At 37.7% G+C, this 15,258-nt stretch overlaps 1 protein-coding gene across 1 annotated transcript in view; it reads right to left on the reverse strand.

The window, feature by feature from the left end:
• Window positions 1-1,608: 1,608 nt before the first annotated feature.
• UBXN7 (UBX domain protein 7) overlaps window positions 1,609-15,258 on the reverse strand; it is a 52,014-nt gene continuing 38,364 nt past the window's right edge. Inside the window, exons 7-11 of the mRNA XM_025990268.2 lie at window positions 14,691-14,781; window positions 13,860-13,987; window positions 5,190-5,583; window positions 4,980-5,059; window positions 1,609-3,593 (exon numbers count right to left, since the gene is read on the reverse strand). Coding sequence (XP_025846053.1) covers window positions 3,432-3,593; window positions 4,980-5,059; window positions 5,190-5,583; window positions 13,860-13,987; window positions 14,691-14,781 — 855 coding nt within the window. The 3' untranslated portion in view covers window positions 1,609-3,431. The remainder of the gene's footprint in view (window positions 3,594-4,979; window positions 5,060-5,189; window positions 5,584-13,859; window positions 13,988-14,690; window positions 14,782-15,258) is intronic.

Consider the following 15,258-nt stretch of genomic DNA (forward strand, 5'->3'; position numbering starts at 1 on the left):
TCAATAATCTGGTATGTATGGGACAAAGAAAATTGTATCTTTTCTCCAAAAAGGTTAAAAAAAAGATAAAATTATTTTTTTATCCTCTCCATTTATTCTTGGCAAATAATGCCACATATTTTCCTTTCACGTTTTCATCAGTGCATCATTTTTTTAAAAAAGCAATAATCAGTCCCTCAAAACAGTGGTGTAAATAAGAATTTATAGGCATAGTGCAAATCCCACAAGCTTTAAGGAAACAAAACCAAATGTTAATTTACAGAGTCAAACAACAGGAAGATAGCCTTTTACGTAAACTGATTCCTCTGTTGTAGGGGACAACAGCAAGACAGTGAAAAAAGAATGGACTCTGGATGTCAATTTTCATTTTGCCAATTACTAGCTGTGACATCCTGAGAAAGTTCTCCAAACTTCAATTTCATCCTATCTATAAAATGGTGAGAATATGTACTTTGCAGAGTTCTTAGGAAGATTAAGGGAAAAAACACACAGAAAATACCTAACACATGCTAGTTACTCAAAATTAGTTCCCCATTCTTCCCACATTTGGCTGTCCTCTTCTCTGATTGCTTTCTAAATCAAATTCAAAAGATGTTTCCTGTCTTTTTCCCCACTAGTTTTCATTCCATCTCCCTGTATTTGTCCCTCTTAAAGTCTATCTCATTCTTTTCCTCTCCACGTTTTCTTTCAAGCTGTTTCCAATACCTACAAAGAATGACTATTTTTAACTAATCTTACTAGTCTCATTTCATCTATTCAATAAAATCTCTCCTCCACAGAGCAAAGGAATTTACAGAGGGAATAAGACAAACTGGAGGAAGCTTACTACTTACTGAATTTGTTAATGAGCGAAGCAATAGTCCTTACTCTTCCCATAGAATCTATAACCCTTCCCCCATAGGCCTCTGCATCAAGCCCAGGATAATTACATTTCTGCCTCAAAATAAAATAAAATCCTCTACATCTTGTACTCTAAACACCAGTTGTATCTAAGTTGGATCAGTATCTCATGCTCTGTGTCTCTGATATGCTTACTTAAATCATTTTATATATACTCGGGCATCTCACTGTAATCCAAGTTGAAAAAGTCACTTTGGTTTCTCATAAATGGATATGCCACGGCTGACCTCATCAAAAAAGTAGAACTACATCCTACCATTAATGAACATGCCTCGGGTTCTTGAGATATGTTTTATAAAGAGAACTTAGTAGGTAAAAGAATGAAAGAGTCCCACAGGGAAAATTCTTGACTTCACATTTCTGACAGATTTGGGCTTTAGCTGTGACTCTGCTGAGAGTGGAGATGGGTGCCATCATAGCACCAAAGCTGGGCATACCCTCAGTTCTTACCCTGTGCCTCCCTGAATTTTAAGATTTCTGACCTTGTCTACTACCAACAGTTTTTAAACCTCTACTGCACCTTTGCTAGTATATAGCTTTATTCCTCAGATAGCAAGTGTATTATCCAAGTTCAGAGATACAACTGAGGAATTAACATGAAAACCATGTTTCCTCAATAAATCAGAAGCTGCTAGTTAGCCTCAGGAGCCTATGAAAAAACACCAAAATGGTATCACTCAGTCACCAATCTAAAGAGAGAACTTTGACTCAAGGTATAAATGAAATTGTAATTATATAAATATATTTATAAATATTTATACAATTATATACTTATACATAAGCACTTACACAGACTTAGAAAAAAATGTAAGAACATTAATTCAAAAGGACTCACTGAAGAATAAACAGAATTTTCCATGATTTCCTTGAGGAGATACACAACTCATTCTTTAGGAAGGGTCCCTCTAAATCCAACCATTAGAAACCATATTCTCTAATTGTGTACTAGCAACATGTAAGCATCTTTTTTTTAATCCCCCCGTTGCCAAGAAAGCGATCTTAAAGTACCTGGGAACCTAAGGTCTCTGAGCAATCGCAATTTATGTTCCTCAAGCAGAAGAATCAATTGATCCAAATTCCCAATTGACAAAATAGGCCCATTCTATATAACAAGGTTAAAGTCCTGATTTTGCCACCAGAATAGTTACTACCCCTTCAGAGGACTCTATTTAAAGCTCAAAATAAGAATTGAGCATACAGTGAAGGTGATAAGTCAAACAGTATTACATAGATTCACGATGGTCTCTTCTAAATAATACTGAAAAAAGCTTTCACCAACTATATTTTGAATGTGGCTTTTGTTGACAGAAAAACCCCACAATATCTGAAGATTGCCAATAATCTTCTCCACCTCCCTTACTAAATGTCTTATAAATTGAATTTAAAGGTCTTCCCCTTACAGAGGCTTTCAGTTTTGATACCTTTTGCAAGAAAACAGTAGAGGAATTAATAAGCTCATTCAGTCACCAGAGCCTTTTAGAAACTATTCCAACCAGGGGTAAAAAAATGAATCATTCTAACCGTAGGAACATGGTTAGCAACTCTCAGCCGCATATTCTTTTTCCCCCCAGGACATACGTAAGTATGCCTTAAAGCACATAGGACAATCAATAACCACAGTGGTTACAACTACAAGCCGTTGTACTGCATGATTATTGAACAGCTGCCTTCCCATAGATCACGTGCAGACCCATACAATGGAAGGGCCAAAGGAACTAATATGCTGTACTGGCAAAAACAGCAAGCACATTCCTATCTTACTCAGCATAATAGCCTCACCAAATGTCCATTTCAGGACTAGCAGGATCAATACAGTTTATAAAGTAATAATGAAGAAAGCTGTTTCAGGCTAGGATATTGAAAGCCACCCATGCTACTCACCCTACTACATTTAACACTCGTTCTGCCAATAACACACACCATGGAAATAATTCTAGCTTGGGAACATGGGAATCCGTTGAAAAAATTTTAAATCTGATGAGCAATAATTATAAGGGATGCTTTTTCCATGTAAACAAAAGCCTGGATATTTTGTCACATGATATTTCTTACATGAATAACAAACAAAACATGTGTTATATAGAGTTTCATTTCCCTACCAAAAATGGGGCTTACAAAAACGGAAGGTTGTTCTTATTCTGAATGTAGCCATTCCTTTACCCAAGGAGTCTGAGGAGTAACATTATCATTTGATCCCAAAAAAGTGCCGTGCAAGAGACCACTTATTGGAACACACATTTCCTGCTGCCAGTACTAGGAGGTCTAATCCTTATACTTCCATTTGGTCACCAGATTAGGTAAGAAAGAAAGAATAGTAGGAAAAAGAAGAAAATAGAAGAGGAGTGAAAAGGTGGAGGGAGGGGGTAAACAGACTGAATATAGGAGAAAGCAAGAAATAAAAGAGAAGGCAGGTGACTTGCTTGCCCAACTTTGGCTCTATGGTCCTATGAGCCAAAATGCATACTTAGTGACATGGTATCTCACAGGAAAAGGGGAAAAAGGGGTAAGCTGAGAGAGGTCAGGCCATGATGTTAATTTCTTTCCTGTACAAAGACAGTCTCTTGAGGACAAAGGCCTGCCTCCTGTAATGTAATGTCATAGTCCAGGTGAGAGAGTTTCCTTCGAGGGAAGTTGGTGAGAAGTTCAAAACGTTCATTTGGATATCCTTTAGACTGGACGTGCTTCACCAAAGCCTATGAAAAATAAGAGAAAGACAAAGCTGTTAGATGGAAATAAAAAGAAGGAATATTTAAAGAATTAAATATCTTATATTCATTTTTATATCAGATAAGATATGAACTTCAAATTATTCTTTCACATAAGCAAAGCTTACCCTCGTGAAAGGGCCAATATAATTCTTTGGATATATGTTCTTCAGTCCACCTACACCTAGATGTCTATCTATCTGTGCCACCTGTGCACTGAATTCCTTCTTGCCTTTTCAGAAACCATCCCACTACAATACCCCTTTGACACACATCTTCAACATCTCACTCTCTCTAGATGCTTCCCATCAAACTTAAACATGCTCAGCTGCTCCTTCAATCATTTTTTCCCCTCTGATTATTGCCCATTCTCTCTCTCTAGCTTCAAAACCAAACCTCTCAAAAAAGTGATCTAAACTTGCTGTATCGGGATCCCCGGGTGGCTCAGCAGTTTAGCGTCTGCCTTCAGCCCAGGGCCTGATCCTGGAGACCTAGGATCGAGTCCCACGTCGGGCTCCCTGCATGGAGCCTGCTTCTCCCTCTGCCTGTGTCTCTGCCTCTCTGTCTGTCTCTCATGAATAAATAAATAAGATCTTTTAATAAATAAACAAACAAACAAACTTGCTGTATCTACTATCTCTCTCCCATTCCCTTCCAAATACTAGACCAGGGAGACAGTTCTGGGTATCAGCACCAGCGACCAGAACCTTTTTGTACTTCAGTCATACAGTCTTGAAGAATCATATTAATTATCTCCAGCCACAGCAAGTGGCCTGACCCAAGGGGGATTCACTCATAGGCTAAGCTAAGCTAATTAGACCCATTCTCTTTTCCAGGAATTAGAAACAGAGGGAAGGCCCATCAGCTGTGGACTTTAGACGTAAAGGCTGATGCCCTCAGCATCACTTCGATAAACCATGTGTAAGTTTAGAGGTAAACAAAAACCACCAATATATATATAGAAGAATGATGTGAAGCAGAAAATTGGAAAAGGGAAACAAAACAGATCCCATGAGAGAAATACACAGGAAAACAATCTTGGTTCTTAACCACTTTGCAGTTTCAGCTACTAGGATACCCAGGAGCCCCACTATAATCTTCAAACAATCCTGCTCCCCTTTCCCAGGTAATGATTTCAGTTGGGTTTCCATCCCATGCAGCCATAAGATAGAAAATCCTTGACTGGACAAACCCTGTGTGACTTGCGTAAGATAATCTGAGAAGGAAATAAAGTTATCCACAAGAAGATTCACCACAATCTTCTAGAGGCCAGACTGAATACCTACCATCTATTTCAAAGAATCATAAAGCCAATTATGCCAATTAAGTAAGTTTCTATGCTTCGAGTAAACACTGTCAATTAAATATACTTACCAGCAGTTTAGCTTGCTCTGGAAGAGTGATCTGTTCCCTTTTCCCATCTGGATACCGCAACATCAGTTGTGCTTTTGGTCCTAAAGGAAAGTTTAAAAAAAAAAAAAAAAAAAAAAAAAGATAGTAAGAGCTTAAGACAGAGGACTAAACAAATCAACCCCTTCAGTAACATTCAAGTTTTAAATAAAGCAGGTCTAGAATGTAACTCACCATTTACATCTATGCCCTCCACTATCCCATCTGATTTTTCAGGTGACATCTCTAATATTTCTGAATCCACAGCTGGCAATCCTTGGTGGTTTGTGGCTGTTCCAGGCTCAGTTCTGGCTGGGGGCTCAGTCAGTGGCCTTCTATTCTCCTCTTTTCTGTGCCCCAGATCTTTGTGGGGAGATTTTCTGGACTTGGCAAGATTTTCTATCTCCTCTTCTTCATCAGAGCCACAAACGGATATGAACTCCTCACTGCCAGAAAAAAGTTCAGATTCAGATTCTTCATCTGAGCGGCTATCCTGTTTTGTCTGTGTTGAATCAAAGTGTGTCTCTTGCAAGGAGGCTCTGATGGCAGCTTCTAGCTGGCTGTCTTCACTTGCATCTATAAGGCTCTCCTGCGAGATGCAGTCATAAAACATGGGTAAAAAAAAAAAAGAAAACCGTTAAACCAAAAAAACAGATAAAGTCAAATAGGAAATAAGAAACAGAACCAGGTTGCCAATATTCCTTTCTGCTGAGTGTATCTCTTTCCTAAATTTTAAGCTATTTGAATGCTACAACTTTGTCTTACACAGCCAAGATGGAATGTATATTTTAAAAACAAAAATAAAAACCACCTGGTTTTTAATTATATATTAATAATTATACCACCTGGCATAATGGTGTTGCAAACACAGGTTTTCTTTGTCAAAATGAATAGAATCTAGAAAATAGTTTATTCTCAGCCCAGAAAAATATAAGCAGGCTTTAAATATACAGCGAAAACATTAGTTTTTAAAATGACTCCACATGGGAAAGGATGTCTACCTTGCTTATCACTATGTTCTTCACATAGCAACGCTCCGACAGAGAAGGATATTAATAAATTCAGTAATCATAATTTTGCAAAAAATCTAACATTCAAATCAAAACAAAACAGCATATAGAATATGAAAAAATGACAGCTATGTTTTCCCAAGCTTAATTACAATGAAGGGCTTCACTGTGATCATGAGAAATGCAAATGTCAACAGTTGTCCCCTACGTAAAGTTCTGTCACCAATATCACTAAACTGACTGAATCACAAAATATCGGTTATTTCAGTGGAACTTATTTAAACCCTAACTCAAATTATTTAAAAAAAAAATTTTGTAAGGTAACCAAAAGTTGAACACTAGACATCTCATGATATTAAAGAATTGCTGTTAATTTCTTAAAGCGTGTGTTACTGGTATTATGATTGTGTTTTAAAAAAAATAGAGTCTTTATCTTTTAAAGATACATGCCAAAGTATTAATGAATGAAAAGATGAATTCTGAGATTCATTTCAAAATAATGTGACTACAATGGGGTATAAATGAAACAAGACTGGCCATGTGCAATGATTACTGCAATTAGCTAACAGATACATAGATGCTCAATTAATTCCTTCCACTTTTGTTTTCTGGCTTTTTTAAAAAAGATTTTATTTATTTGAGAGAGAGCGAGAATTAGTGAGAGAGAAAGCGAGCAGGGGATATGGAGGGACAAAGGGAGAGAGAGAAGTCAACTCCCAGCTGAGCAAGGAGCCTGATGGGGGCTTGATCCTAGGACTCTGAGATCACGACCTGAGCCAAAGGCAGACACTTAACCGACTAGGCCACCCAGGTGTCCCAAGTTCCTTCTACTTTTGAACATGCTGAAAATTTTCCACAATAAAAAGGTAAAAAATGTATGTGTTGCTAACAAAAAACTAAAAGAACCTCATTTTGGCTTTTACTATATGCTAATCATATAGTAAAAAAATTAAAGGAAAAATGTTAAATAAATTTAAGACTAATCTACTACCAAAAAAAAAAGGGCAAGTAAAATGCCCACATGACCTTCAATGGCTTTTAGGTGGATTGTAGGTTTACAATAATGACAATGCACAGCATGTAGCTTGATTTTATTATTTTTTTATTTTTTTTTAAAGATTTATTTATTTATTTATTTATTTATTTATTTATTCATGAGAAACACAGAGAGAGAGAGAGGCAGGCAGAGACACAGGCAGAGGGAGAAGCAGGCTCCATGCTGGGAGCCTGACATGGGACTCGATCCCAGGTCTCCAGGATCACACCCTGGGCTGCAGGTGGCACTAAACCACTAAGCCACCGGGGCTGCCCATGTAGCTTGATTTTAAAGACTGTCTCCATGGTGACACTACTAACTTCCTATCCAATATCCATTCTCTTCTGATTTCTTATAGAATCCTAATGATGTCTATAAAAGAAAATATGTCCAGCCAAAAAATTACATTTATTAGTTTCTCTTGTAGCTAGAAAAAAAATTTGTGCTATGGAGTTAAAGAAGCACTTACAGAGAAATTATAGAACTCACAGATATAATAGAAAAGTCTGAAATTAATGACTAAGATTCCATCTTAAATAAAAAAGCACCCACACAGAAAAAGAAAATTAAGTCAAACCCAAACTACACAGAAGGAAAAAGAGAAAGGACAGAAATCAATGACCTAGAAAACAGAAGAGAAATCATTAAAACGTAAAGCTAGTTGTTTAAAATCAATAAAACTGATAAGCCTCTAACCAGACTGTCAGGAAAAAAAGAATCTACAAATTACCAATAACAGGATTAATAGTATTATTAAGGATTAATAATGATTGCTACAAATACTACAGTCATTAAAGGAATAACAAGGAAATAATAATGAACAACTTGTCAATATAGTCAACCCCTAAGGTAAAATGGATAAATCCCTACAAAGACAAAACCTACTAAAGCTCATTAAAGCATAAGTGGGAGTGCCTGGGTGGTAGAGTCAGTTGAGTATCCAAATCTTGGTTTCAGCTCAGGTGGTGATCTCAGGGTCATGGGATATATCCCTCGTGGCTCTGCACTCAGCACAGTCTGCTTGAGACTCTCTCTTCCTCTCCCTCTGCCCCTCCCACTCGCACACTCTAGTGCTTTATCTCAAATAAATAAATCTTAAAAAAAAAAACAGAGAAGAAATGGATAATTTAATCTTAAATGGCTCAGAACTGCTTTGTGCCATAATTGCATTTTTCTCTAATTTTGAGATTGCTTTAAAATTTTAAATAATACTTTAATCTGCTAAAGACCTTCAATGTCACAAGAATGTCAAACCTAGTGACCATTTCTGAAGAAAATAAAATATTGAAATATGTATTATCACTGTCATAAAAATTTATTTCCATGAAATAAAGATGTAAATTTTATAGCAAATTATTATATCCTATTAACTTTATGTAGTAATCAAACTTTCTATTAAAAAAAAAAAAGAAGAAATAGATTTAAAAAAGAAGAAATTCCTAATCTATTAATTAAACTGAATCTATAGTTTAAAAACTTCCCGCAAAAAAAGCTCTAGGTCCAGATGGCTTCACTGGTAAATGTCATGTAACATTAAGGAAGAAAAAGTATCAATTTTACACAAACTCTTCCTGAAAACAGAAGCAAAGTAAATACTTCCCAATTCATTATGAAGCCAGCATTACCCTAATACCAAAACCAGACAAACACATTACAAGGAAGACAAAAGACAAAGAAACTACAAACCAATATCCCTCATGAACATAGGCCCAAGAATCCTTGACAGAATTTTGGCAAATGAAATCCAACAATATATAAAAGAGCAATTCATCAGTAACCAAGTAGCCTAGGTTTTTAAGCCTAACTTTTTTAGCCTAGGAATGCAAGGTTGGTTTAAGATTAAAACGCCAATCAATAGGGGCACCTGGGTGACTCAGTTGGTTAAAGCATTCACCTTCTGCTCAGGTCATGATCCTGGGGTCCTGGAATCAAGCCCCATGTCAGGCTCCCTGCTTGGCAGGGAGTCTGCTTCTCCCTTTCCCAATGCCCCTGCTCATGCTCTCTCTCTCTCAGATAAATAAATAAAATTAAAAAAGAAAAAAAAAAGCCAACCAATAGAATTCAATAAAAATAAAAAACAACAAACCAATGTTCATCTAAACAGACGTAAAAAACTTTTGACAAAATTCCCTCATGATAAAAACTCAGCAAACTAGGAACAGAAGGAAACATCCCTCAACCTGATAAACTGTATCTATAAGAAAAATATAGCTAGCATCAAAGTTAATGGTGAATGAGTGAAGACTTTCACCCCAACACCAGAAGCAAATTAAGGAGGTCTAATCTCACTACTTCTATGTAACTTTGTACTGGAGGTCTTACCTGAGAAAAAGGCATAGAGATTGGAAACCTCAGGGTTGTGAGTTTAAGCCCCACATTAGATGTATAGTTTACTAAAATAAATAAACTAAACTAAATAACTAAATAAGCAAGCAAGCTCATGTGGATCTCTCTGTCATAGATCCCTCCCATGTTAAAAAAATTTTAAGATTTTATTTATTTATTCATGAGAGACACAGAGGAAGAGACATAGGCAGAGGGAGACGCATGCTCCTCACAGAGAGCCCGATGTGGGACTCTGTCCCAGATCATGTCCTGAGCTGCAGGCAGGATGCTCAACTGTTGAGCCACCACCTTCCGCTCAGGTCCTGATCCTGGGATCCAGGATCGAGTCCCCCATCAGGTTCCCCGCTGGGAGCCTGCTTCTCCCTCTGCCTGTGTCTCTGCTGCTCTCTGTGTCTCCCCTGAATAAATAAATAAATCTTTTTTATTTTACTTTATTTTTTTTTTATTTTCTTAATTTACACCATGCAATTTCAAGACTTATAAAGCTACAGCAATCAAGACAGAAAATATTTGTGTAAAGAAAGATGTATCAATTGAAAAGAGCCCAGGGATGCATGGGTGGCTCAGCAGTTGGGCATCTGCCTTCAGCCCAGGACGTGATCCTGGAGTCCCGGGATCAAATCCCACATTGAGTTCCCTGCGTGGAGCCTGCTTCTCCCCTCTGCCTCTCTCTGTGTCTCTCATGAATAAATAATTTATGGGCAGCCCGGGTGGCTCAGTGGTTTAGCGCCACCTTCAGCCCACGGCCTGATCCTGGGGTCCCAGGATCGAGTCCCACGTCAGGCTCCCTGCGTGGAGCCTGCTTCTCCCTTAGCTTGTGTCTCTGCCGCTCTCTCTCTCTCTCTCATGAATAATAAATAAAATCTTAATTAAAAAAAAGAAGAAGAAGAAGAAGAAGAAGAAGAGTCCATAAATGCACATATACACCTCCATTTGTTAACAAAGGTGCAAAGGGCAATTCAATGGGAAAAGGATGTGTTTTTAACAGAAAGTGCTGGGGAGGGCACCTGGCTCAGTAGGTTAAGGCGACAGCCTTCAGTTCAGGTCATGAACCCAGGATCAAGCCCCATTGCATCATGCTCCCTGCTCAGCAGGGGGACCCATTTTTCCCTTTGTCTGCTGCTCCTCCTGCTTGTGCTCTCTGTCAAATAAATAAAATCTTTCAAAAAATAAAAAGAAACCTATAAAAAAACAACAAATGGTGCTAGGATAAATGTACAGCCATATGTAGATAAACAAAAAACTCAAACTCAATCCTATCCTGACACCATATACAAAAATTAATTTAAAATGGATGGTTGACTTAACTAAAATACAAAAAATATGGGATAAAATCTTGGGTTAGGCTAAGATTTCTTAGATAAGAGAGAAAAAGCACAAAGTATAAAAGTTTATGATTTGGGGGAATCCCTGGGTGGCTCAGCAGTTTAGTGCTGCCTTCAGCCCAGGGCGTGATCTGGAGACCTGGGATCGAGTCTCACGTTGGGCTCCCTGCATGGAGCCTGCTTTGCCCTTTGCCTGTGTCTCTGCTTTTCTCTCTCTCTCTCTCTCATGAATAAATAAAATCTTAAAAAAAAAAAGTTTGATTTGGATTTTATGAAAATTTTAAAATTTGTTCTTCAGAAGACAATTAAGAAATGAGCAAGTAAGCAACAGACTGAGATAAAGTATCTTCAAACCACATACCCAACAAAGGCTTACTATCTAAGAAATTCTTACAACCTAATAAGAGAAAATTAAAAAAATGAGCCAGAGATTGGAGTAAACATTACCAAAAGAAGGACAGCATAAGAGCATGTGAAAAGATGCTCATATCAACTTGTAAATTTTAAAATAAAGCTATAATTATTTTAAAAGATCTTATTTTATTTTGGACAAAGAGAGAACATGTGCTTGAGCATGGCTGGGGAGGTGGGAGGTAGGCGGAGAAAAGAGGGAAGGAAAAGAAGGGGGAAAGAATCCCAGGCTGACTCTGTGCTGAGCAAGGAACCCAGTGCGGGGCTCAATCTCAATCCTGAGAGCATGACCTAAGCTGAAACCAAGGGTCGAACGCTTAACTAACTGAGCCACCCAGGCACCCCCTATAACATTTTTTATTTATTTATTTATTTTTATAACATTTTTAAAATAAAATGAACCCTATAACTTTTTTTTTAATAACTTTTTTTAAATAAAATAAACTTGGGCAGCCCAAGTGGCTCAGCGATTTAGCGCCGCCTTCATCCCAGGGCATGATCCTGGAGACCCAGGATCAAGTCCCATGTCAGGCTCCCTGCATGGAGTCTGCTTCTCCCTCTGAATGTGTCTCTGCCTCTCTCTCTCTCGGATGGATGGATGGATGGATGGATGGATGGATGGATGGATGGACGGACGAACAAATAAATAAAATTGAGGCTGACTTATTACATACACAAAAGCAAAGAGGTGCCTATATGACATGCAATGGCTTGGACTGACCATTGATAACATTGTGTACCATATAACATTGTGTACCATATAAGGTTGATTTTAAAGAATGACACTATGATGGACACTACTAGTTTCCTATCACACAATCTTCTTTGCCTTAACGTCAATTGCATTTGGGCAAGAAATGTGTCCAGCTAAAATAAGCAGAACTCTTATCTGTAGCTGTTTACTTTTATATAGAGGCACTATCTCCTTCCTCCTTGTCCATGCTTGGATATAATGCCTGGGAGCACAGCATCTATATTGTAAACATGAGAACAAAAGCCAATATTAAGGATAGAGGAGGGGGTGGGGGTAAGAGGAGGAACCCGGTTCCTTGATGACATCCACAGGAGTCATGTCCTAGATGGCCTGCCTCAACTTCTTGTAAGTCATTATTGTTGGGGTTTCTCTTGCAAACAGTTCACGAACATTTGTAACACAGAATTTAGTATCAGAAATGGAGTTCTGAGGTAGGTACTAGTTACCCAAATCACCCCTATGTATTTGTCCAATGTTATGGTCCCACTCTTTCCCCACTAAAAGCCTTACTTTTCTGAGACCCAATGAAGTTGTAAACTCAATTTATGTTGTTGTAATTCAGAAACTCACAAGCTCAGGCTCTGGTTTTTGACAATATCAGCCTCATGACTACCAAGGGTAAGAAACACTTAGGGCAATTATAAAAATTCTCTGAGGGGACACCTGGGTGGCTCAGCGGTTGAGCAACTGCCTTCAGCTCAGGGTGTGATCCCGGAGTCCTGGAATCGAGTCGCACATCGGGCTCCCTGCACGGAGCCTGCTTCTCCCTCTGCCTATGTTTCTGCCTCTCTCTGTGTGTCTCTCATGAATAAATAAATAAAATCTTAAAAAAAAAAATCTCTGAGTTTTTTTATGCCTTAAAAAGGTTTCTGGGTGGCCCGGGTGGCTCAGTGGTTTAGCGCTGCCTTCAATCCAGGGCCTGATCCTGGAGACCCAGGATCGAGTCCCACGTTGGGCTCTGTGCACGGAGCCTGCTTCTCCCTCTGCCTGTGTCTCTGCCCCCACCCATCTCTCATTAATAAATTAAAAAAAAATTTTTTTAAAGGGTTCTACATAAGTAAAACTTCTCAAAAAAATAAATAAAAAAATAAAAAACACTTCTCTGAGTAACGAAAAAAGCAAAAACCAAAAACCTCCCAAAATACTGTGTTTATACATAAAGATGAAACAATGTTTTAATTCCGCACTACTTTGTCTACCTAAATAAAACTTCTCTAAAGGGGAATAAGAATTCTATACCACTCCTTAGCAAGCACCCAAAGCATATTGTGCCTGGGGGTACTTTATTCTAGGTGATAACTTAAGGAACTGTTTCACAACTGCATGATATGACTGCTTAAGTCATATCCTCTAAAACTAATTTTATTGTCACTGCCATCAAATCCAAATAGCACCTACAACCAATGTGTGATTCCTGTATCTTTGAAGCTCTCTTACTTACCACTGATCTTGATTCTAAGTATCAAACAGGTCTGCCTCATAATAGCATATTACAGAAATAATCTCTAGATGGGCCAGAGAGCCAAGCCCCAGAGCTACATAGCCAGTAATAATACCCAGCTATATACCATCATCAGAGTGGTCTACGGAAAAGAACATTTCCACTGCTGCTTGGACTTGGATACCAAAAGTCCTAGCAGTGCTGCCCCTGAAGAAGTAGCTTACTCTGTCACCTGGCTTGCCATAGCAGTCCCTCCTGTCTACTGCTACATACTCACATTGTTTACTTCTAAATCCAAGTCTCAGGTCACTTGGCTGTACCCTAACTGCAAGGGAGACTGGGAATATGAATCTTGTAATTTCACTGAGAAGACTGAACCCTTATGTAGCAAATTATCAAAACACAAGGAGGGTGTCTAAGATGTGTGCAGCTGCAAACTCTGTCCAAAACTTATATTAGTATCTTTGCTCAAAACATTTTACACAAGACATTTATTATACAGTTAGACTTAACTGCCCATCACCATTCTCAGGCATACTTACTGAACGGGCACATTTTTTGGGGGGACTGCTAGAAAGTCCATCCAGTTGCCCATGTTCACCCAGAAATCCTGTCACTTGATCCAAGAAAGAAGATACATCTAACTGGTGCCACTCTACTAGCTTCTGACCTAAAAATTAAAAACCAGGATATATAATAAAATCAATACTGTTTCTGAACATTCTCATTAAGTATTTCTTTTTGGCATATGCATAATTAAAATTTACTAGGAACATACATTCCATCCTTCACCAGCATAAGTTATATACAGCTTCCATAAACTAGGGGATACATTAATAATAACCAACATAAGAGACTCCTAGGTATCATGACAGGGCTACTTTATCTGCTACTTTATCTGCTGATATCACTTTTTGCCATTTAAGAAGAAGAGATTCAGATAAAGCAGTATCTAAATAAAATAATAATAATAAAACTAGCTCTACCCTCTGCTTCCCTGGTGGGATTACATCGTATAATTGAACAATATTAACATTTTAATAATAGGAAACCCAAGGGAATCCTTTATAAAAGGACAAGAAAGGTAAACAGCTATTCTTTGAAAGGACAGAACTGTACAAAAATATAAAATACTACCATCTCCTAAAGTTACTAGAAACAGACTGAAATACATACTTCACAGATTTTTAAACATTTCTCAAGAGCATGAACAAAACACTTTAACTAAAAAAAAAAAAAAAAAAAAAAAAAAACACTTTAACTAAATTATTACAAATTTTTCTGAAACTGGATCCAAGAGAAATATTACATATTATTGAGATAACTGAAAGATAAAGAAGAGGTTAAAGACTATAAAGGGACATAAATCTTACCTGTCCGTGGATCCAAGATGGAGACATAGGGGAAATCCCCCAACTTATAAAACTGTATGTATCTCTGACCTTCTTCACTGTCGTGATAAACCTGTTAAATCATTGATAGTACAAAAAAGGTTAGCTTCTTAAAAAAGTGTCAACTATCTCCTTGTTATATACCAATAGCAATTAATTATCCAAATATACCTTTGGTATATGTTAGAATCTCACTCCTGCATTAAACAGAATATGAAGATTATCTGGTGTGAATTCTCTCAACTTCTTGCCCTGAATCCCTCTGGAAACTTACAGAAACATAGAAATCTGTTCTTCTTCCCTGCCCAGTACAAAAGAGGTATTGTATTACCCTTCCTGTTTAAGTTGTCTGTCCATCTACGTCATTCCTGACTCTCAACCATATACATATTAATAAATCACTATATAATAAGATCATATGCTTGAGTACCTAGCACAGTGCTAGACAAAGAGATAGCCAACCAACAGGTGCTGAATAAAAGGTTACCATTCAGAAAAATCATATTGAATTTAGTGGCCTACAACACAGGAGAAGGCAAATGAATAATAC

Source organism: Vulpes vulpes, chromosome 1 (assembly GCF_048418805.1).
Source record: "Vulpes vulpes isolate BD-2025 chromosome 1, VulVul3, whole genome shotgun sequence".
NCBI classification, from domain to species: Eukaryota; Metazoa; Chordata; class Mammalia; order Carnivora; family Canidae; genus Vulpes; species Vulpes vulpes.